A 21,790-nucleotide genomic window follows, 5' to 3' on the forward strand; every position below is an offset into this window, starting at 1 on the left:
CTTGACCCAGTGCTCGTACGGGTATTTTTTTAAGTAAAAGAGAATAAGGTTTCCGTCGTCCGTCAAAGCCGATCGGTTACGTAAATCTAATTCGCCGTGTTCAGCCGGCGCCGTCGTCTTCGACGCGTCCACCGTCATCGACAGCTCCGGCAGCGCTCCCAGCAACTCAAGTCGAGCATATCAGTACCTACATCCCCTTGCTTAGCGGCAATGGAGGGCGTCGTAGCCGCTCCGGGCCTTGATGCAGGCAGTGGCGACGTCGTAGTACTTGATCATCTCGCTCACCAGGGCCACGTACCCGTACTCGGCGGCGACGAACAGCGGCGTCTCGTCCGGCGGCGCGCCGGACAGCGTCTGCTGCACGGCGACGAGCTGCCCCGCGCGCGCCGCCCCGTGCAGCGCCGTGTCGTCCCGCTTCCCCGTCAGCTCAGCTGCTTCGTCCATCTTCTTCCGCCGCGTCGCCGCCTGCGCGGCCTTCCTGGAGTCCATCGACTCAGCCTGCTGCGGCGGTTGATGGCTTTCGCCGGATTGGTTCTTTTGCATCCATCAAAACCGGAGGCGCACAAAAAGATTTCACCAAAATTCAAATCCTAAATTTTTAATTTTGAAAGTCAAATTCCCTTAAAAAATCCTCCTCCTTTCCAAAACTAAGTTCTCTCAAAATCCACCACAAATTGCTTCTCTCTAAAAATATCCATCAATTTCTAGAGACTCTAAATTAAGTGCGCCACTCCCATTAGGGTAATGGTAGCATAGACATCCCTAGGTCAAACAATGATTGTGCACGAGGAGCGACATCTTGCCATGAGAATGTTAGTAGCTCTAGTACCGATTGTTGTATCAAATATTAAGTTAGGAATTGGGTTTGCTAGTAACTAATTACCTGAGCGACATGCCAGCAATAGCAAAATAAAATCATTTAAATAGTTGGACCCAAAAGGCCGCGAATACGTCTATTGTATCCAGTATGTCCAAATTAATTACCAAGATGTACAACTAAAATTTACATAGAAAATAATGATTAAAAGTCGTCTAGTGTCTAATTAAATGCCGTCCATCGTCTTCCTCCTCTTCCTTTCTCTTCCATTGTCTTGGCCTTCCTCTTCATTTTCTTGGGCCGAAGTTCGCCGCCGCACGCCGCCGTAGCTGTGTGTGCCGCGTTCGTCCTTCACTGTCACCAGCGCCGGCGAGTTAGCGACCAACAGATGCACAAGCTTCGCCAGGTCACCGACCGACGCCGAGCCACAGATAGCGGCCACCGTAAGGTGCTCCAGCGAGATCGCCTTGTCCTCCCAGCCCATGGGCTGGCGACAGAAGCACGACGAATCCGAACAATATTCCATGCCTTCGTATTCCTGCAGGTCATATATAGCGATGCAAAAACATTATTAGTTTATGTCTGTCGATAGATATGATCAGTCTGGCTAGCTAGGGTTTTAATTGGAAACAAATTTCCTCTGTGTTCTTTCATATATAACTGACGTCTATATTTGACCATTCGTGTTATTTAAAAATTTTATTCAAATATACAGAATTATAAGCCATATTTAAAGTTCCTATAACGATAAATCAAATTATAACAAAATAATAATTATTATATATTTTTTAATAAGACTAATGGTCAAAAACGTAAATATAAAAGTTAATAGCATCATATAAAAAAACACGGAGGGAGTACTTTGCATTTGGTAAAAATATAACTAAGCGAGAAGAGATCAGCTGTATCTTACGTACCTCTTCATCGTAGTCGTCGTTGATGTCAATGTCAATGGAGAGGTGTTGGAGTTTCTTGCACCTGGATATGAGCTTGGCGAGAGTGGCTCCTATGGCGTGCCCTCCCGACATTAAATCCACAGTAAGTTCCAAGTTGGTAACGTTGGGAAGTTCAGTTATGTCATTCATGAGATCACCAATAGGCCATTTCATTCCTGTAATCCCAACTTAATTCGATTATGAATCAGTGTGAATTAACAAAAAAAAATTTGCCACCACTGTTTCATACCATAATTCATTTCAACGCTAGAAAATTCAGATATATATAAAAACAATATTTATTTATTAATAGATAAATTTAGATATGGTTGAAAAATTTTACGACGCGAAATAGAAAAAAAATATCACATATGATGTTATGTAACACTAAAAAACATTAGCCTTTTGTTTTATCAAAATTGAGAAAGAGGTAGAATTTTCGCTAAAATATATAAGTCAAGATCGAATTAGTTACCTTCAACTGGCATATGGACGACAAGTTCCAGTTCGAGGTGATCCATGGCGGAGCAGTTCTTGAGGAACCACACGGTGGTCTCGTTGATCTCCAGAGCATCCTCCGGGTAGAAGAAGGTAAGCTCGCTGACTTGGCGGACGGCCGCCGCGCCGACGAACTGCAGCCGTGGCGGCCGCGGCAGGTGGTTGCAGCACTCCAGCACCTCCAGCGCCGGCGCCGAGATCCTCGCCGCGGCGTCATCGAGAGGGGGGTGGCCGTAGATGTCGACGTGCAGCCGCCGGAGGCCGGGCGCATCGACGTCGAGCGACTCCAGGTCGGCGAGCTCCACCAGCTCGAGCTCCTCGAGCGTGGCGGCCGCGTGGAGGCGGAGCTCGACGAGGCCGTCCACGTACTGGAGGCTCAGCCTCCGCAGCCGTGGGCTGCACGAGGCGGAGAGCAGGTCGCCGAGGACGTCGGCGTCGTCGGCGGCGAGCCTCGCGTTGTGGAGCTGGAAGTCGGCGAGCGCGCGGTAGGCGCCGGGGGCGGCGGCCGGAAGCGTCAGCGCCAAGCGCCCTAGGTGAAGCCTCACCGTCTCCAGTCTCGCCGAGAGAGGCAGCCTGGCAGGATCACCCGCCACCGCCACCACGTCTTGCGGCCGCCCCGACGTGGGCAGGTCGACGGCGAGGCTCCTCGCCACGTGGAGCTCCGCGAAGCGCAGCCACGCGGCGGCGCGCGAGTGCGACGACAGGACGCCGGCGGCGGGGCCGGGATGCCGGTAGAGCTGCCACGACCGGGGCGGCGGGACGTACACGAAGGAGATCTCCAGGACGTCGACGGCGGCGCCCTCGCAGGCGCGACGTGAGAGGGTGGCGTCGATGGCGGCGACGAGCCGCCGGGCGTCGCCGCGCACCTCGACACCGTCCCCGATGTCGAAGCGGAGGCGGGGCGCGATGCTCCAGAGGTGGCGCCACCTACGCGACAGCACGGACGTGCGCGCGGCGTCCCTCGCCGACGGCAAGAAGCGGAGGATGTGCAGAAGCACGTCGTCGCAGAGCTCGCTGATCCGATCGACAGCAGCCGGCGGCGACATCTCGTCGGAATTCACCGATACGATTAGTGGTGGACACGTACGTAGGGCAGGCAATTAAATAGGGTGATGCAGTAATATTTCCGAGTTGGCAATCTGGCACGAATACGTGTGTGTTTCTATGACCTGATCAGGTTGTGAGTTCGATTTGTTAAAGGATTAAATAGTAGCAATGTGTGACGTGACCAAGAGTTCTTAATTGGTACCGTTCGGATTAAGAAGAGGTTAGTCGTCTAAACCCACTAATAATTTGCTTTCGGACGAAGAAGAAATCTGTTATGCTCCTAATCTATTTCTATTATTAATATGCCTCGCACTCAACAACAATAGACGTCAGATTTTTTGCTATGCTTATTGTCAAATATGTGGCCTTCGGATATGCTTTAAGATTTAAGATTAGTGCTGGATTTTGTTGTAGCCTTGTAGGCTCTGCAACATAGGTATCTATCCATTACTGGACTTGTTAAAAAAATTCATATAATATGTAATTAAATGAATTTTATTAAAAATTTATAACAATTTTATTTATGTAATTATTATAAAGATAAATTGTAATTGGACTGTTAGCTCCACTATTAGTTGAAATAATTCATATAATATGTAATTACATAAATTTTATTAGAAAATTATCACAATTTTATTTATGTAATTATTATAAAGGTGAGTTGTAATTGGATATGTTAATTAGCCTATTATTAACTTCTAATTGGATTTATTAGCCCACTATGTTTAATGTTTTGACTATCAATTTAAAAATGAGTGATTTTGCTTGAGATTCTCTGTCATATTCTGTGTAAGCAGACTCAAAAAAACAATAAAAATAAAATCACAAGAACGTTAAGATTCCGTTTCTATATTTTTTATAGGATGCGAAATTTCGTCTAATAGATGTGAAATTCATATCTAATTTTGATTTCAGTCCCAACCCAAGACAAGCTTAAGTCTGATCAACTCGGTTCAACCTCTAGAATTTTTCGAAAAATGAAATCTATCTAATGGCACTATTATTTATTCATAGATATATTTTTTGATGCTATTTAGCTGGGATTCATGCTGTTAGATGTAGTTCGCCATGATTAGTACGTGGAAGATGATCTAGAATGGTTTCTTGCTGACCAAGGACCAAGCCAAGCCACTCTTTTGATCATATATTGCTTCCAAATTTATAAATAAGTTCCATGTTCATATGAAAGTCCTACACGACGCTGTTGACTTAGGACAAAAACATGCATGCTCTTGCATGAAGTAGCATCCGTTGTGAGACTAACTGAAAGAGAAAAAAAATGGAACTAAACAATGCTGAAACAAACTCACCAGAGAGAAAGTAGGAAAAAACAATTAACAAACCTAACTGAACCCGAGATGGATATGGAGCGTTTAAATAGGATACTTTCCGCGTTATTGATGGTTAGATGATCGATATTTTCAAAAAAAAATAAATTTAGCCATATTCATATTAGTTAAAGAGAAACTCCAAAAGTTTGGGATTTTTTTTGTTTCCCAAATCTGGTAGTTTGGCAACTCCCCAAATATTATGGCAAAGAAAAAAAATAATTCAAATAGTTTGCCATATATCCGTGTAACTAGATGTGCACAGATCATAAGCGCTCATATATCAGCACTGAGGAGAGGATTATGCGAACTTGATAAAGATGTATGAGGGATGGCAAACCTTTGAAGATTTTTTTTCTTAAATTGCCAAAAAAAATCAAGGAAGGAAATGAGGGATGACAAACCATTGGAGTTGCTCATATTTCTTTTACCGGAAATAGCCCGTGCGTTGGTATGGGTAAAAATAATTGCAATGGTACATAAGTACTAAAGGAAAGATCAATTTTTATATTAGTAGATGTAGCAAAAAATACATGTAAATTGCACCGGTCAAGTTAATTTTAATTGTACAAATTAAAATAAATTATAAAATAAGTTTTGAAAATAAATTACGCATCAGGTCAAAATAGTAAATTATGGTCAATATATAATTAATTTGAGAAGTATTCGTTACCAAAAAGCTTATATTTGAGAATATTAAATTGTGTTTAACATCATTAAAAATAAATAAGATATGTATATTTGGCTATTACCAAAAAGCTTATATTTGAGAATATTAAATTGTGTTTAACATCATTAAAAATAAATAAGATATGTATATTTGGCTATAACGAAAGACGGAGGCACACTAAACCCTACTAAGAATTTTCAACCAAGTTCTCTGGTTCTACACCATTTGTTTTTTATTTAATAAAAATAATTTTTTATTTGAAAATATTAATTTTTATTTTTTTCACAGATCTCCTTATTTTGCTTTTTTAGAAAAAGAGGCAAAATTAATATAGTGGCATAAACCGGGGATTGAACCCCGGACCTCTGTTTATTGTGGAGAGACTTAACACTGGACCGTCAACTCGTTTCATTATCAAACTGGGCGCGAGCTTCATACTTATTGTGGCGGCGCAGCGGACGGAAAACGGACCAAATTCGTGGCAGAATAGTTATTTTTTTTACCAGCACGGTGCCCCCGTGCTTCACCACAGGATTAAAAAGAATAATTCCATACAAAATTATATTAAAGCATATATATGCTTCATGTGTACATAATTTAATATACAGTCAAGTCTGATAAAAATATGTATTTTAATAAATAATAGCGTTAATATTTTAGCTCGTGTTTAACTATTCATTTTATTAAAAATTTACATAACTATTGTTTATTTTGTACTCCCTCCATATTTGTATGTATGACACCGTTGACTCTTAGAATCATGTTTGACCATTCGTCTTATTTAAAATTTATATCCAAATATGCAAAATTATAATGCATAATTAAAGTTTCTATCATAATAAATCATATTATAACAAAATAATTATATAATTTTTTTGAATAAGACAAATGGTCAAACGTTGACCTCAAAGTCAACGGCGTCATATAAAAAAATATGGAGGGAGTACCAAATAAATTTTAATTATAACTTATATTTCGCATATTTATAAAAAAATTATAATTAATTAGATTCGTGTCAAAAAGTCACAATGAGAATTGTCATACAACTAATCTGAACTACTCACTTTGTTTCGCAATCAAAAAAGGCTAGATTAATATGGATACTAATAAATCTACAAATATAAAAATTATATATATATATAAAAGAAAAATGCTCGTGCGTTGCACGGGTCAAGCTAATTTTAATTATCCAAATTTAAATAAATTTTGAAAATAAATTATGTGTTTAGCTAGAAATAGTAAATAATGGTTAATGTATAATTGATTTGAGAGGCGTACGCTAAACCCCGTTATGTCATTTTCAACCAATTTCTCTAAGCCCTAGTCCCTTTATTTTTTTTTATCTAATGTAATAAAATTAAATCTAAACATTGTGTGTAGAGAAAAACACAAATAAATTTGAGATTGGCTAGAAAAATAAATAAATAAGTTTTGGAATGTGTACAAAACACACAAAAAATGAGAATGTGTAGAAAAGATAAAAAGTTTCTACACAAATCATTTTATGTAGAGAATACACACGCAAAAAAAATTGAGATTGGGTAAAAAAAAGAAAAGGTAAAAAAATAAAAAGAACGAGAATGGGTAAAGAAATAAAAATTCTGCCTGGAGATATTTTGTTTAGGTCCTAGCATAATTTAGTGTATTAGGGTATGAAAGGTTGATATGTATTCGTGGTTAAGAAAGCATACCTGTAGTCTGTAGTCTGTTTGGCTCCACCCACGCAAGTTCGAACCAGCTGTGTCGATCTGTTTTTCCCCATTTGCGTCAACCAACCGCGCGGTAGACTCCGGCACTCGGCCTGGTGCGCGTGATAGCTCGGGCCAACGCAAACCTGGCCCGCTTAGGAAAAACGCGGCCCATTTATCCGACAGACTCCGCCTGGCGCGCGAACCTGGCCCGCTTAGGCAAAGGGCGGCCCATCTATCCGACGGACTCAGCATGGCGCGCGCCAGGTTGCTGCTGCTGACGTCAGTGTAGACGTATGACAATTTTTGGTAAATCGTTACCTGAAGAAATAAAATCTTTATTGTCGAAATACTTTTTCCTCGTTAACTTTGTACAACAATCAAAATAATCTATCTTAAAATCACAATAATAATAATAATAATTTATTATTAGAATTAATAATAACAAATTTTAGGTTTTATAAAATTTTCAACAACAAAATAAGTAAATAAAACAACTTGCTTCGAACTGGCGCAAAAGACGACCATGCAGTGGCACCGAAAAAATAGGTATAGATAACTGTAGAGATAGAGTTGCCTAATCAGATCAGAACCTGCATATATATATATATATATATATATATATATATATATATATATATATATATATATATATATATATATATATATATATATATATATATATATATATATTACAAGTTCGAACTGAAAATCCAAATTAAACACGCCAAATCGAATTACCAGATCAAAGATCGAAACGATGGCGACTTCGCCGGCGGCGGCGGCGGTCGTCGACATGATCAACGGCCTCACCGACGACGTGCTGCTGCTAATCCTCGGCTTCCTGCCGACGGCCAGGGACGTGGCGCGGACGTCCGCGCTGTCGAGGCGGTGGCGCCACCTCCCGGGCCTCGCCCCCGCGCTCCGTTTCGCCGTCTGTCCGAGCGTGATCTGCCCGTACGACATGATCAGTGCCATGGGCGCCGCCATCGCCGACGCCCGCCGCCTCGCCTCAGCCGTGGACAGCGTCCTCTCGCGGCGCGACCGCTGCGACGAGCCCGACGTGAAGGACCTGGAGATCTCCTTTGTCTACCGCGCCGTCGGCGGCGGCGGCGGCGGGGCCGACGCCTTCCGGTACGACGGCGACTCCTTCCGCGGGTTCTGGATCTTGTACAAATGCAAGGGGGATGCGGTCACGCAGGCGCGGGTCGACGCGTGGCTCGGCTTCGCCGGGCGCCGCGTCACGGGGACGTTCGCGCTCGAGCTGACGCCCATGGCCGTCGCGAGTCGTCTCCGCGTCGAGATTCCTCGCTCGGAGAGGCTCGAGGCGATCCGCCTCGTGCTCGCCGGCCAGGTCCTCAGGCTCCCGGACGCCGCCGCCGACGGCGCCTTCAGCTCTCTCACGGACGTCCTGCTCGGCCACGCCCATCTCCTCCACCACAAGGGCGATGACCTCCGCCTCGGCCAGCTCCTCTCCTCCTCCTGCTGCCCTCACCTGCGGAGGCTGCAGCTCATGGACCTCGCCGGCCTGGTCTACCTGCGCCTCGACGCCGCCGGCACGCTCGAGGAGCTCCGGCTCATCAACCTCGGCCTGAACTGGATGCAGGTCGACGCGCCCGGCCTCCGGAAGCTCGCCGTCGTGAACACCCGCCTCCACCTGGCGACGGCGGCGACGGTCTCCGCGCCGAGGCTGCAGGAGGTGACGTACGAGTACGACGACCACCGCCGCGGCGGCGTTCGCCACCAGATGGTGCTCGACGGCAACGGCGCCGCGAGGCTGCGCGTCTTGTCCCATGGCGTCCCCGGCACCGACAACAACCGCGCCGCCGCGTGGTTCCTTCGGCATTTCGCCGGCGCCGCGGATCGCCTCGACGTGGGATTGGAGATGGATTTCGACAAGGTAACCAACCAACTAACAAACTCGTCCAAATCTTGCAAAAACTTTGAACTCAACTGAATTTAATTTCGTTCTCAAACTCAACTGAATTTGCAGGGCAAACTGGATGACATACCAAATCTTGCACACATAATCGACTTGAGAATAAGAGTGTCCATCTCCCCGGACACCACAGGTACACATTCCATTGGAGCAAGCGTGTCCAAGCTGATTGCAAAGTGCAGCAGAATTGAACACCTCGCCATTGACATCGACGAGAAGGTGAGATCGATCAACATGATGATTAACCATCTCGCAAATTCTTCTACACAACTTCGTTTCAATGTATACAATTCATGCATTAGCTCCTGAAACAAAGTACTCCCTCTTATTTAAAAAAAAATGACACCGTTGATTTTTAGATATATATTCGATCACTCGTCTTATTCAAGTCATATCGTCTTATTCAAATCATAGTTAAAGTTACTTTAATAATAAATTAATCAAATCATAACAAAATAATCAATAATTGTATAATTTTTTTAATAAAACATGTGGTCAAACATTGATGCAAAAGTCAACAATGTAGGATCGTAAAAGGTCTTTCTCATCATAAAAACTAGACATTGAGGTGAGAGGCTCCATCACTTATATGTTAGGCCCTTTGTCATCCGCAACCAATATAGTACTATTCAATAATCTTCTCCTTCACATACGTTGGTGTCCTTTAGCTCTTCACCATCCCTTGCTTGTATACGAGCCCCACATGCACACGGTCCATCAAGTATACGGGTCCTGCAGGTACACCACGGTCCATCAGGTCTTCACATATTGTGTCTATCGGGTCAGAAATGTTAAACTAGTCAGGCTCTGATACAACTTGTAGGATCGTAAAAGGTCTTTTCCATCCCAAAAGCTAATCGTTAAGATAAGAGCCTCCTCCGCTTATATCTTAGATCTTTTGCCCTTTCATAATCAATGTGAGAATATTCAACGGAGCAGTACAATGTTTGATGGCAAAAATTTTAAACATTATTTCCTCATGCATTTGTGCTAAAAGCTATTGATATATGCTATCTTGTAGGCTGGCGATTGTATACTTTTGGGCTGCAAATGTGGCCACAACACGGGGTGGCAGAACGAGGTGATTTCACTGGAGCGCCTCCGGACCGCGGAGATCCATGACTTCGCGGCATTCGACGACCAGATCGAACTCGTGTGCGCTCTGATTTCGAGCTCGCCGGCGCTGGAGAAGATGACCGTGGCATTGCCACTGCCGTATGTGGAGGAGAGGGAGCGGCAAGACGGCGAGAGGGTGTTCCTCAGCGTCCCGTACTGTGGTGGTCGCTGGACGCCTTGTGCTCGAAATCGCCGTGCAAGAGGATTTGGTAGCTTTACTCAATACGAGTGGACACCATTGAGGCTATGAGATGAGAGCAACTGGATGGGAAGGTCTGAAAGGTTTTATTGTGTTCCAAGCTAGTATTGATCAGTATGAAGTGTGTTTTTTGTTGGTCTCATCAAATTATGTCGATTAAACTGTTTAATTCTAAGTTATTTAATTAGATCAGATTTGAACTCGGCTTGTGGACCGTTATCGCATACTCCCTCTGAGTTTTCTTAGCTTTACGTCATTGACTTTTGAATCAAATATTCTACTGTATCTCTATCTAGTATTCTATCTTTATCTCTATTTATCTCTAAATATTCTATTAGACTCTATTATCTCTAACTGTAGATATTTTATGCTTATCTATAAGTTTAACCTAGATAACATGAGATGTTTGCTTGGTTGTATAGAACGTTTAGAGGGTTTCTTGTATATAGAACTAGATGAAACCATGCGCATTGTCACGGGACATCTAAGTGCAAAAGTAGAACTGAACCATAGAAAGATATGCGGAGGTCTTGCTAGATCTGAATTGTAAAAGATTGTAAACTAATTTGTATTATAATATTATAGTACATAATTGTAAATATTCAAATAGGTATATATTAAGTATAACACGCACGACATGTGAGTACAACAATAGAATTGAACCGTAGAAAAAGATATGTAAAAGTCTTGCTGGATCTGAACTCTAAAAAAATGTAAAATAATTATTGAGTAAACAGGTATTACTAATTTAAAGTGTGCAGAAGATGATCATGCTTGACTCCTTAATATCCTTTATATCCAACTGTCAGCGATAAGGCTGAATAGATAGAAATGGGATGAGTGTTAAATGATAAAGAAAACACAAAAACACTTTGCAGATGGAGGTCAGCAGAATCAAAGGCTGATTCAATCCGAACAACAGTTCAGGAAGAAGTAAAAACGTCAACTCTCATTATTTGAACATATATTATATACTAATGGACAAATTTGTAAAACATCGAAAAATGGTTAATGGGTTACTTAATTGGCAAGGGGAAAAATAGAATTTCTAGAGCAAATGCATGTCAATCTCTCTAAGGAAAAAAGGTTCTCGGCTGTCACATAAATAAAGAAATTCAACTGATAAATGTGTCTTAATCGGCAACCTGAAAAACTAAAAAAAAAAGATGATCTATTTTAAATATGACTTAAAATAAACAAATAGAATTACGGGATTGACTGATCTATGATGATTAGAACGCTCAAGGTACTGTCAAATTAATAAACAAATAGTACGCTGCTAGCAGATACCAGAGATCTCATACCATGAACTGTCTCCTTTAATAAAGTGATATCCAAATAAATTTTAATAGATCTCATACCATGAACTGTCTCCTTTAACAAAGCGATATCCAAATAAATTTTAATACAGTTGAAGAAGAAGAATGGTAGAAACCTGGAGAACCGATGACGAACAAATTAAACCGATCGAAAACTGGAACAAATCAATCAAGAATGAATCTAACCACGTGTGACTTAAAAGAAGACGCCAATACATGAAGAAAAAAAAGGTTCAATATACCTCTGATTCCAGGAGAGGGAAAGACAGAAAATTAATCGAGCGATGGTTTTCGGGTGAGGAAAAAGAGCGCTGCACCGGTGCAGGGGAGGGAAAGCGGGGTCAGGCCGGCAGTGCCTGCCATGCGCGGATGCCGTAGCCCAGGATCAATACAGGCATCATGGCAGCACGTCGTTGAGCAGCGAGGAGAGGAGCGCTACGCCGGCGGGCGAGGGGAGGACCAGGGCCCGCGCAGGAGACAAAGCGGCGGAGAGAGAGGTGCTGCATCTGGTCTGGTGGATGTGCTGCTGTAGGGTTGGGCTGAAATTTCCTCCTTCCTTCTACACGTGTCAACCGATTGCAGCTTGATCGGTTGGATCGGACGGCTACAATTAAGCGATGACGTGGCTTCCTAAAAACTCAGCTCGAAAAAGAAAGGATACGTTCGTGGCATTTCGAAATCGGTGATGAAAATTCTCACTACGATCAGTCGCTGATTGCACTCAAAAGTCCCTGGTAGATTAAACCACACAATAAATAAGCATCATCATTAGTACCATCCAATCGAATCTGTATCTTTACTATTTTTTATTTATTTTCAAATTTTCATAAAAACAAAATATTTTTATGACTATGTTTTTTTTTCCTTTGTTGATTCTTATGTTTTTTTATGTTTTTGGTTTAATATTCATAAATATGTTGGATGGGTGTATCCGAACAAATTAGTGATTCTTTAATGAAAATTAGTATATTTTATCATTAATAAGTAATTGCTTAAAGCTCAAAAACGTCGTGGAAGAAGAGTGGACGCCATTGAGGCGATGAGGTGACACCAATATATACGAGAGGCCTATAAGTATTGGGATGCTGGAAGAGAGGCTGATCAAGAACCGGAGATCGCTCGTGGCTCGAGGCTGAGTGGCAGCTTCTGCCGGTTGCAAGCGGCGGCAATGGTGGAGCTCGCCGTCGCCTGCGTCGAGGAGGAGGCGGCCCAACATGGAACATGTTGTCGAAAAGCTCCCCGATCTCTTGTGATGCTGGCAGAGGCGCCTGCCACTAAAATTTGTTTGTGTAACTAGGTGCTTTCATGATTTTTCATCAAGTTATGTGCCATCGGTGCTTCATAATTATGTTTTCATAGCCATGTTCTCGTTCACAATTATAATTTGCTTAATGAAAGAACAAATAATTACGATTGTGCACTAGTTCTTTTCTGTATCAACGTATCCAGTGGCAAGAAATACTGTCAAATTTATGTTGTCAGGCCATACATGTAGATGACACTTGGTCAGTTATAGCAAAGATAAAACTTATTTCTCAAGAACAAAACTGTAGTTTTTTTTTTTTGAAGCTCAATAAGTACCCATGGATCTCCGTAGTCAGGTGGTTCAATCAGTCAATCTTGATGCACATCAAGAGACTTACTGCAGCACAATGTATGCACATCAAGAGAGTGACCGTGCATGCCACCATCCTGTGCAACATGTCCTAAATGCACCATAGCACCAGTATCCCAGACAGACAAACAGATCATGAGCAATAACGCCACATATCACAGGGAATTTTGGGTAAACCTCATTCAGCAACTACATGTACACGGCCATCGTCTGGCATTTCTTCTACATCCAGGGGTGCCCTAAAAGCCTTCCCCGGTTGTTTGTTCCTACACTACCACAAGTCAAAATGAAGCCAATGCGCTTCATGCAGCAGGGCAAACAAAAAAAAAAAAGCCAAATGGGAAAAAAAAAACTAGTCTATTACATGCTAGGCTAGCAAGACACTGCGCAACAGATGATGTTGCGTTTCTCTCATCCAATCAGCTGCAGTAAGGACAGCAAAAACTCAACACCTCGCATGAAAAGAGACCACGGCAATTCAGGTGATGGAACCTCTGGAGAAGCCTGCTTGCTGTGCTGGTGGCAGGAAGTTGATTGAGAGCAAGAGCTGGGGGGTCAGGTGCAAAAGGTTTCATCGCTTTCCACCCTTTGATCTTTGGGCTACCAAGCGGATTGCCCGCTTTCCCAGCTCTACATTCTCAGACCTACCATTATCGAACTGAAGGCACAGAGTGCCATTTATTACATTTGAGACCACCCCCTGATGCCTGCCAAAAAGGAGTTGTTTCAGTCATCAGTTCTTAATGCCATGAAAGTTAACCAAGTCCAATGAACCCTTTAGCTCTCAATAGAATGCATGGATACAAATGGAAAGGCTGTTTGAGCATACTATAATGAACACAAATTAGTTGTGTTAATGCCCATGGAACAAAACGATGTACAGAGAAAAATACCAAATCCATTTCACATGCTATTAACCAAGTTCATCAAACAGTTCGGGTGCCAATATTTGCCATTTTAGTTCCTAAGCTGAGTAGAAGGTTAAGAATTAGTACTTAATAGGAATAAAAGTGATCATATACTTAACACCACAGTGTAGTAACAAAGCAGTATCAAAAATTTCGGTCAGCTCACCATTTGCCATCAGAAGCTAGCTGGACCTCAATCCTCTTCCCGATCGCATCCTTGCCCAACTTACGCAGGATCCAGTTTGCATCCATTGCTTCATCTCCTGTGTTCTGCTCATGCCTCTTGGAGGCTGGAGTCTTACCTTCCAAACCATCAATCTTGTCCAATGAAGGTCTCTTCCTCTTCGATCTCTGACCTTTAGCAACACTTAACTCCTCCTGTGGTGAAGCCCAGGAGCCTGGCTCCTCTGGTTGAGAAGACTGAGTGCTTGGCTGCTCAAAAATTGGACGTTTAAATTTAAGCTTGAGCAATGATGGCTTCAAGCTGTCAGGAGAATTGTTCAGAGAAAATGAAGCATTCCCCTGGTTCTCAGTCATATGATTAACAAACTGTTTATGTCCAAATGATCTGCTTCTGGTACCACTTTCACTTGCATTTTCCATTCCAGAAACTGTAGCATTGCTTCTTTTTCCGGTTGCATGCTTTTTTGTAGCACCTAGATCTCCCAAAAGGCTATTTTGTTGTACTCCGGTCTCTCTAACTAACTTCATTACGCTTTTTTCTTTTATTTCACTTCTCGAGCTTTTGAACTGGCTTGTCACATCAACTTTTCCTCCTGAAAAGTAAAGATCAAATTGTTTTAATTTTCACGACAAGATCAATTATCAAGGGGACAAACATGACCTGAGAGATCTTGCACTGTTAAGTGTTAACCACTACGAAAGGGATTTAAGCAATTTATTTATTATAACAAAAGCATCATCAAAGAATCATGGCCATTGGCACCAGCAAACAATGAACCAAGTGCAGGAGCATTAAGATGGCAAATAAAACAGGAAAAGAAACAATGAGAATAAAGGGGAAACAGCAAAGCTGATTAAAACTTAGTACATACAAGGCATAAAACATGCATTGACCAACAGCGTTACAGCGGCATTGCTGCTTCAGGGATGACAAATCAAAGAACTCTGGTTGTCATAAAGAGATGACATGAGGTGGTGGATAAACCCCAAGTTTAAACTACATAGGGCAAATGGTAGGAGCACCTGCTCAGACACGGGTACAAAAAATTTAAATGATAGAATAGCTAATATTTTTTGGTGTCATAGCCACCATTAAGCTTTCTAGAGAATCAGTAATCATTAAGAAGAATCAATCTATCTGCTGCTTTTCTTTTAACTTGTTTTTAAAATAAATACAGATATACGTGGAGCTGTTTAGAAATTTCATGTGACAAATATACAAGCCGATTCTTCATGAAATGTTGTGTAGCGTTGTTTCCAATAATGTAATCGGAAATGTGATGGCTAAAGGGGTCTATCAAAACTGTGCCAATGAGCGAAACAGCAAATAAAAGGAACAGAGATACTAAGAAATATAAGCCATGTGGCAATGCATTTATACAGGGGGGGGGGAGACATATTATACAACAATAGAAATATCACCCAGTTGCTATTATAATGTTATACCTGCAAATATAAAAACCCTAATGACAGCTCAAAATTTCTTGTTTTTAAAAACACCATACACACATACCAAATACTCCCCAAAATAAACCAATTTTTCATTTGTTACCTACATTTTTTGACTCTTCGTCTTATTCAAAAAAATTTTGCGATTGATATTTTTGTTTTTATTAGATGATAAATCATGAATAGTACTTTACATGTGACTAATTTTTTTCTAATTTCCTGAAAATTTTTCAAATAAAACGGATGGTCAAACCTTGGACACGGAAACCGGAGAATTGGTTTTTTTTGGGACAGAGGGAGTATATATTATAGCACGCAAATCAAATGGTAAATGTGGAACTACTACTACATAGGGGTGCATACCATGTATTGAACTCAGCTCTTGCTCTTTTTGAGAATTAGACATTTCAGACTTGGGAGAGCCACTCCTAGTTTTATGTCGTGAACCGAGATGAATAACCAACTTGGTACCTTTCCCTGTGTCACTCTTGGCAGCACTATCCTCACCTACATCCTTGAAATGCAAACTCGGAACCTTACTTCCTTTAATCTTGACTTTGGGTATCATATCAGCATTATGTGCTGGAACTTTGACAGATGAGGATTTCAAAGCCTTCTCTATACTGTGAGCTGAAGATAGCACATGCGCATCAGCATCATTTTTAAATGAACTCCTATCATGAGTAACATCTGCAGATTGATCTCCCAAACTAACCAGTGATTTAGCTTCATTCCTTTTCTCCAAAAATATCTCATCCTGATCGGCAACTGTTTTATTATTTTGATTCCCTTTCTTCTTGGAATGCTTCTTATTTGACCCTGAGCTCTTGATAGTGCTCTTTTCTTGTTCAGATGAATCTAATGCAGGCTTACTACTGTTGCTTTTGAAAGAGAACTTTAATGTATTTCTACCATCATTTTTCGTTACGTATGCCCCGAGTTTTTCATCATCTGAATTAGGATAAGATGGTGAGACAGCTTCCAAAGAAGGCAATGAAGCAGCTGCCCTTAAACTAGCCATAAGGTCCTGATCAACAATGTCCCGCCTCTTCCAAAGCTCCCTAACAGCATCTTCTGCGTCTCTGATCTGAAGATTGTAAAAATAAGTGTTACAAAAACAACAATCCTATATAAAAGAGAATATGGCAGAAGTAAATAAAACCTGGGAGCATTCGCCACGGCATGATGCACATGTATAATGAAGGTTTTGGTCAGATTGAAACTGTTGGTATTTTTCGTCGCTGCATAAATAAATGAGATGATGTGATGGTTAGCTTATGCACCACAGCCCACAGAAAATGGTGGATACATATGGAGAATCAAAGTATCAAGGCAACTAGTACATATAAAGAAGGGAAAACGTGTGAACATTTATTCAAACAAAAAAAATTGGGGTTTGACGATCATGCAGACCTGATGCCATCACATTCAATATGTACCCACTTTTCACAAACATCACAACAAACCATCGGTATCACTTCAGAATCTCTATAAACCTGAAAAGGAGGAAAAATAAAGAGCAGAAAAGGCATATAAATAGAAGTTAGTAAAAATGGGACGGCACATTACAGTTTAAATTATACACTCTTCAACATAGCCACAGAAATGAAGTATCAATCAAGCAACTTTAAACTATAGATTATAGACAGAAAAAAGAAATATAGAATTCCTGAAATTGAACAGGACATAAAAAATGACGCAAGATAAAAGTAAATTATGTCACTGCCTAAGACATCATAGACGCAATTATGTCAACAACAAAAAAAATCCAAAAGGGGCTACCTTCAAGCAAACTGGACAGTAGTTCCCTTTCACAAACAATCGTCCACAAGCATCACAGCATGTGTACCCCAGAAACCACCTGTATATCCATGTTGAAAATGTTGCAGAAAGGCAGTAGACAACAGGTGATAATGAATTGCTATAAACATCAGGATAAATAAATTTCTCAATTGCTTGGATTAGTTACCTTGTGCTATGGCCACTCCCAGGTACACCAGATCCACAACTGTGGCACCTTGTATGTTTTGGACATAAGTATGGTCCATGGGTAACATTCTGCAACATTATATGTTGTCAACTGCTAAGAGATGAGTCATAGATCAAATAATAGGAAAGGATGGATGAAGGTGTACCTTGTGCGATGGTTGCTGACAGAAGCAGTGATATGCAGCATCACACCTTTTACAGAACATTAACTTGTTGGGGTCACCAGGTCGTCGACATACCTATATATACGACAAGTAGCTTTGGTATAACAGACACACAAGATACCAGCACAGAATTATGTTGTGAAAAACAAACAAAAATCTACACAGATTTTTGGGGGGCTATGGGGGTGTACTTCAACATTAACATGAATACATGACCACCGTGACAGCTGGCACGTATATAAAGGTACTGGATCCCTCAAGAACAATACATGGCCAAGTTTACATAAGTAACATTATAAACCACAAACAAAGTTTAAGTGTACTGGACAGGATACTTCTGGAGTCAAAAACATCAAATCGGTATGAAACACAAAGTTTGAATTGACAGACAACTGACCTCGCAGCTGCGGCAAGAGGGGCAGACCCATGAGCTCCAATGGAAAAGATCTAGATCAAATATAAACTTGTCAAAGGTTCATAAATAACAGTATACATTAAAGAGGCAATTAAAGGAGACATTTTTTAGTTACCTCTATGTTCCCCCCAGTTTTTCAAACAATTTCTATGATACTTTTTGTTGCAGAGCTTGCATGGAAGCATTTTGGCAGCTTTTGTACTACCCTCATTTTCTCCTGAGAAGCATAAACGGCACATAACCTTGACAGCAGCATTGCCCGGATCTTCTTGGCCCCAGTCCTCCTCGTCTCCTTCCTCCTGGAAAATATCAAAAACATTTCCATATTAGAATATGTAAATGTGTGCCGATTTAAATAGTCCAACTATGTGAAAAATTGAAAATGAAACAATAATCCAAAATGAAAAAGTAATTGAACCATACAGAAATATGGAAAAAAGTTACACCTATTGGCATCAACTGAAAATATAATGTGAGCACGATCATATTACAAGCTTGCTTTCATGAGCACTATTAATACATAATATGATTATTCGAGAAGGAATAAAGAGCTTATGCTTATGAGCTATCATGTTAACAATTGCATGTGTACGATACTGGGATGACCTCAATCTGCACAGGGAATAATTTCAGACAATCTGGGATATTGATAGCATGTCAGATCTGCAACTGGTTCGTTTTATTACAAATATGGAATATCATCTAAATATATCAATGCACTCTTATTCTGCAGCAATAATAATCTCCCAGAATAACCTATGCAACCTTATTAGTTACTAATGTTATGTGCTACGTATAGCTGTCAAGAAGCTGTGCAAATCATTCGTATTAAACACTGATGCATTGTTTGATGATTAAAATTGGAAAACAAGATAAATGCCACACCATGTAAACACATAATCCTGACAGCATATAGCTTCACTATTGCTGAACTAACCTTAGTTAGAAATCTATAGAGACCTAGATAAGTACAGACTAGAAGATAACAAACACATCTATAAATTAAGTTCTCTATCTCACTGGATAAGCTATTCCTGTTAGTGAGAAAATTAAAGAAAGATTAGAGCATGAGTGAAATTCATGAGCATGACAAAGCTCTGGCAACACAGAAGGTAGTTGTGAAAGATTGTTACTTATTGATAGGTTCAAAGATGATTTTCTTTCTATCATATAGTCATGTATGGCTATGTTATTGCAGGGCTCCACCCAAGGTTTATGCGCCGTTCTTTCCATGCATGTTGTGTTACAGCAGCGTCAAACACAAGCATATCCACATGCACAGGACAATCCTATATGACTACAAACAACATATTTAACAGCACTAATTTGCATTTACAAAAGACATAAGAAACCATCTATAACAGTACAAAACCAGAAAGTACGGCAGGAACCAAAAACAAAAAATCATCATTTGTCACTGCCCCATTAAACCCAAGACCCTACCAATTAACAACACTATGGTACAGTCATGCATATCTAGTTTCTACACCCCAAATAGAAAGTAAGCAGCAGCAGCAGAAGCGCTGAAAATCCATTCGGCATAACCCTTGTAATTTACACGGACATCCATAATCCCCATTTCCACGTTTCCAGAGCTAAACACCAAATTAACCATTGGGCACAGTCACAAATATTGATGGGTTGCTTCATACCAAAAAAAAATTGCCCATCTCTGAAATCTCACATAAATCTCATAAACATCCAACCAAAAAGATCCAACCTTGACCACTAGAACATACTCTAGGTACACAATTACTCCTCACAATTCAGAATTCCACACGAATCGAAGTCCAAACCTCACGAATTTTGCACAACTCACACGCTTTTAGGCAAGTCAAGCACCCCCAGCGCAGAGAATCCAGAATGCGACCACACGAACACCCCATCGCAAACCCTAGCTCTTCCAATCAACCACCCCACAAACAACCAACCACAAGAGGGGAGAGGAAAGAAAAAACACCGACGAGATCATCCATCCTCACCTGAGACCCATACGCTCCGGCGCCGCCCTCCAGCCTCCGCGCGTAGTCCTCCGCGGCGGCCGCCTGGCGCTGCACGGCCGCCCTGCACGCCTCGTCGTCCCCCTCGTCGGGCGGCTCCAGCGGCGGCACCTCCACCTGCACCGTCGCCACCTCCTCCGCCCCCGCCCCCACCCGAACCCCATCCTCCTCCCCCGCCGCCGGCCTCAGCAGCCACGGATCCGCCAGGAACCCCTCCAGCGCCGCCGCCGCCTCCGCCCATCCCCCTCCCCCCTTCCTCCCCGCCGCCCCAAACCCTAGCTCGCAGTCGCACACCCTCCGGCTGCAAGGCAGAGCTCGCCTGTTAGCGCTCCCGCGCGAGCGCGAGCGAGAGAGAGAGAGAGAGAGAAACACTTTTAGAGAGAGAGGGAGGGAGGGAGAGGGAGAGTGATACCATGTGATGGGGCACGCGACGTGAAACGCCATGGGCGAGGGGGGGAGGGGGAGGCGGAGGTTTGGGTCCGGGACGGAGAGGCCCAAGTTTGAGGCGAATTCGCGAGGCCGGATTTGAAATTCGGGGAGGATTTGGAGCGGGTTTTTCCACTTCCGCTGCGTGTGCGGAGAGGGATCGATTTGGATTTTAATTTTTTTTCAGTTTCGGATTCCCTCCGTGATTTGAGTTTTGGGGTTGGAGGCGGCGGCGAGGAGCGCGGCGGGGGAGAAGGGGGGGCGGGGTGGAGGGCTTTTTGCGCGGGGGTCCCTCCCAGAATTTGGTATTTACTTTTGTGTCATTGTGTGTGAGTGAGGTAGAGGCGGTGATTTATCATGTAGCCCCTCATGTAATGTGAAATAGGTCAACTGGAGCACGTAATTTCGTTCGAATGGAATAAATTATGAAGTAGACGATACGGGTGTTATGGATACAGGGAAGAGCCCTAAACTATCATAGCCCAGGAGATCCAATAGAGTATGTCAGCCCAATGAACGATACAATGATCTAACATGGGCTCGATAATTGTTTGGTCCATGAGAGTGAGGGCCGCGAGGGAGGCCTAATGGTATATTGTTATATAAGGCCAATAGAGAACAGAGAGAGGGCATGTATGGCATTTCATAACTCAATTTGAATCCTCTCTCTACAATCTTTGTCTCATCCTTCTCTGTTCTTTCTTCCTCTTCTTTCAATTTCGTCTTCCTTCTCCTATAAATTTCCGTAAAAGTTCTAGACGTAACAATTGGTCGATATCATCTAATATCATAGACGATGTGCAGCAAGACAGCACGGAGAGACGGTGAAGTGCAGGAGAGGCTCGTGTCGGAGCAAGAAACCGACGAAAAGGAAGCAAGCAGGAAAAGACAGGTGCCAAAGCGTGAAGAGCAGCGCGGGAGAAATCCGGCGTCGGTGTTAAAGCAGCGTAAGGACTCTCGTCCGAATGAAAGTCTGTTCGGTAGACCTGTATGTGAAAAATCGAGGATTTGGCCTTTTGTTTCACGCTGACGTGTGGGGCCAGGAGGATGGATCTGGAATTTCTGTTTGGAGAGAGGGGGGGGGG

The 21,790-nt window shown here is 42.3% G+C and overlaps 3 protein-coding genes and 1 long non-coding RNA gene across 4 annotated transcripts; 1 reads left to right on the forward strand and 3 right to left on the reverse strand.

Annotated features, from left to right (window-relative positions):
- Positions 1–893: 893 nt before the first annotated feature.
- Positions 894–2,271, reverse strand: LOC107305447. Its single transcript, XM_015843127.1, has 3 exons — positions 2,228–2,271; positions 1,735–1,928; positions 894–1,355 (listed from the first exon to the last, which is right to left on the reverse strand). The coding sequence occupies exons 1-3, from the start codon at positions 2,238–2,240 to the stop codon at positions 1,044–1,046; spliced, it is 519 nt and encodes a 172-aa protein (XP_015698613.1). The 5' UTR covers positions 2,241–2,271; the 3' UTR covers positions 894–1,043.
- Positions 2,272–7,706: 5,435 nt separating this feature from the next.
- On the forward strand, positions 7,707–10,522 carry LOC102717032. The gene is made up of 3 exons (XM_015842832.2): positions 7,707–8,883; positions 8,977–9,141; positions 9,944–10,522. Exons 1-3 carry the CDS (start codon positions 7,744–7,746, stop codon positions 10,286–10,288), a joined length of 1,650 nt encoding a protein of 549 aa, XP_015698318.2. The 5' UTR covers positions 7,707–7,743; the 3' UTR covers positions 10,289–10,522.
- Positions 10,523–10,854: 332 nt separating this feature from the next.
- LOC107305406 lies at positions 10,855–12,061 on the reverse strand. Its single transcript, XR_001551556.2, has 3 exons — positions 11,799–12,061; positions 11,673–11,711; positions 10,855–11,054 (listed from the first exon to the last, which is right to left on the reverse strand). It is a non-coding gene; the product is annotated as an uncharacterized LOC107305406 (long non-coding RNA).
- A 1,061-nt stretch (positions 12,062–13,122) lies between these two features.
- Positions 13,123–20,911, reverse strand: LOC102710077. The gene is made up of 12 exons (XM_006664004.3): positions 20,692–20,911; positions 20,262–20,580; positions 18,395–18,578; positions 18,262–18,311; positions 17,847–17,939; positions 17,681–17,769; positions 17,494–17,572; positions 17,125–17,207; positions 16,874–16,952; positions 16,075–16,798; positions 14,246–14,855; positions 13,123–13,878 (listed from the first exon to the last, which is right to left on the reverse strand). Exons 1-12 carry the CDS (start codon positions 20,721–20,723, stop codon positions 13,743–13,745), a joined length of 2,478 nt encoding a protein of 825 aa, XP_006664067.2. The 5' UTR covers positions 20,724–20,911; the 3' UTR covers positions 13,123–13,742.
- Positions 20,912–21,790: the final 879 nt, after the last annotated feature.

This window comes from Oryza brachyantha, chromosome 12 (assembly GCF_000231095.2).
Source record: "Oryza brachyantha chromosome 12, ObraRS2, whole genome shotgun sequence".
In the NCBI taxonomy this organism is placed as follows: domain Eukaryota; kingdom Viridiplantae; phylum Streptophyta; class Magnoliopsida; order Poales; family Poaceae; genus Oryza; species Oryza brachyantha.

What these genes read in the sequence shown, in the direction of transcription:
- LOC107305447 (XM_015843127.1), bottom strand. An exon ending in ACGACGACTACGATGAAGAG is followed by an intron (nt 1,356 to 1,734) that starts GTACGTAAGATA and finishes TATGACCTGCAG; the next exon opens with GAATACGAAGGCATGGAATA.
- LOC102710077 (XM_006664004.3), bottom strand. Translation starts at nt 20,723, where the DNA reads ATGGCGTTTCACGTCGCGTGCCCCATCACATG. An exon ending in AGAGCTGAGTTCAATACATG is followed by an intron (nt 14,856 to 16,074) that starts GTATGCACCCCT and finishes TTTACTTTTCAG; the next exon opens with GAGGAAAAGTTGATGTGACA. An exon ending in CTAGCTTCTGATGGCAAATG is followed by an intron (nt 13,879 to 14,245) that starts GTGAGCTGACCG and finishes CCTTTTTGGCAG; the next exon opens with GCATCAGGGGGTGGTCTCAA.
- LOC102717032 (XM_015842832.2), top strand. Translation starts at nt 7,744, where the DNA reads ATGGCGACTTCGCCGGCGGCGGCGGCGGTCGTCGACATGATCAACGGC. An exon ending in TGGAGATGGATTTCGACAAG is followed by an intron (nt 8,884 to 8,976) that starts GTAACCAACCAA and finishes CTGAATTTGCAG; the next exon opens with GGCAAACTGGATGACATACC. An exon ending in CCATTGACATCGACGAGAAG is followed by an intron (nt 9,142 to 9,943) that starts GTGAGATCGATC and finishes GCTATCTTGTAG; the next exon opens with GCTGGCGATTGTATACTTTT.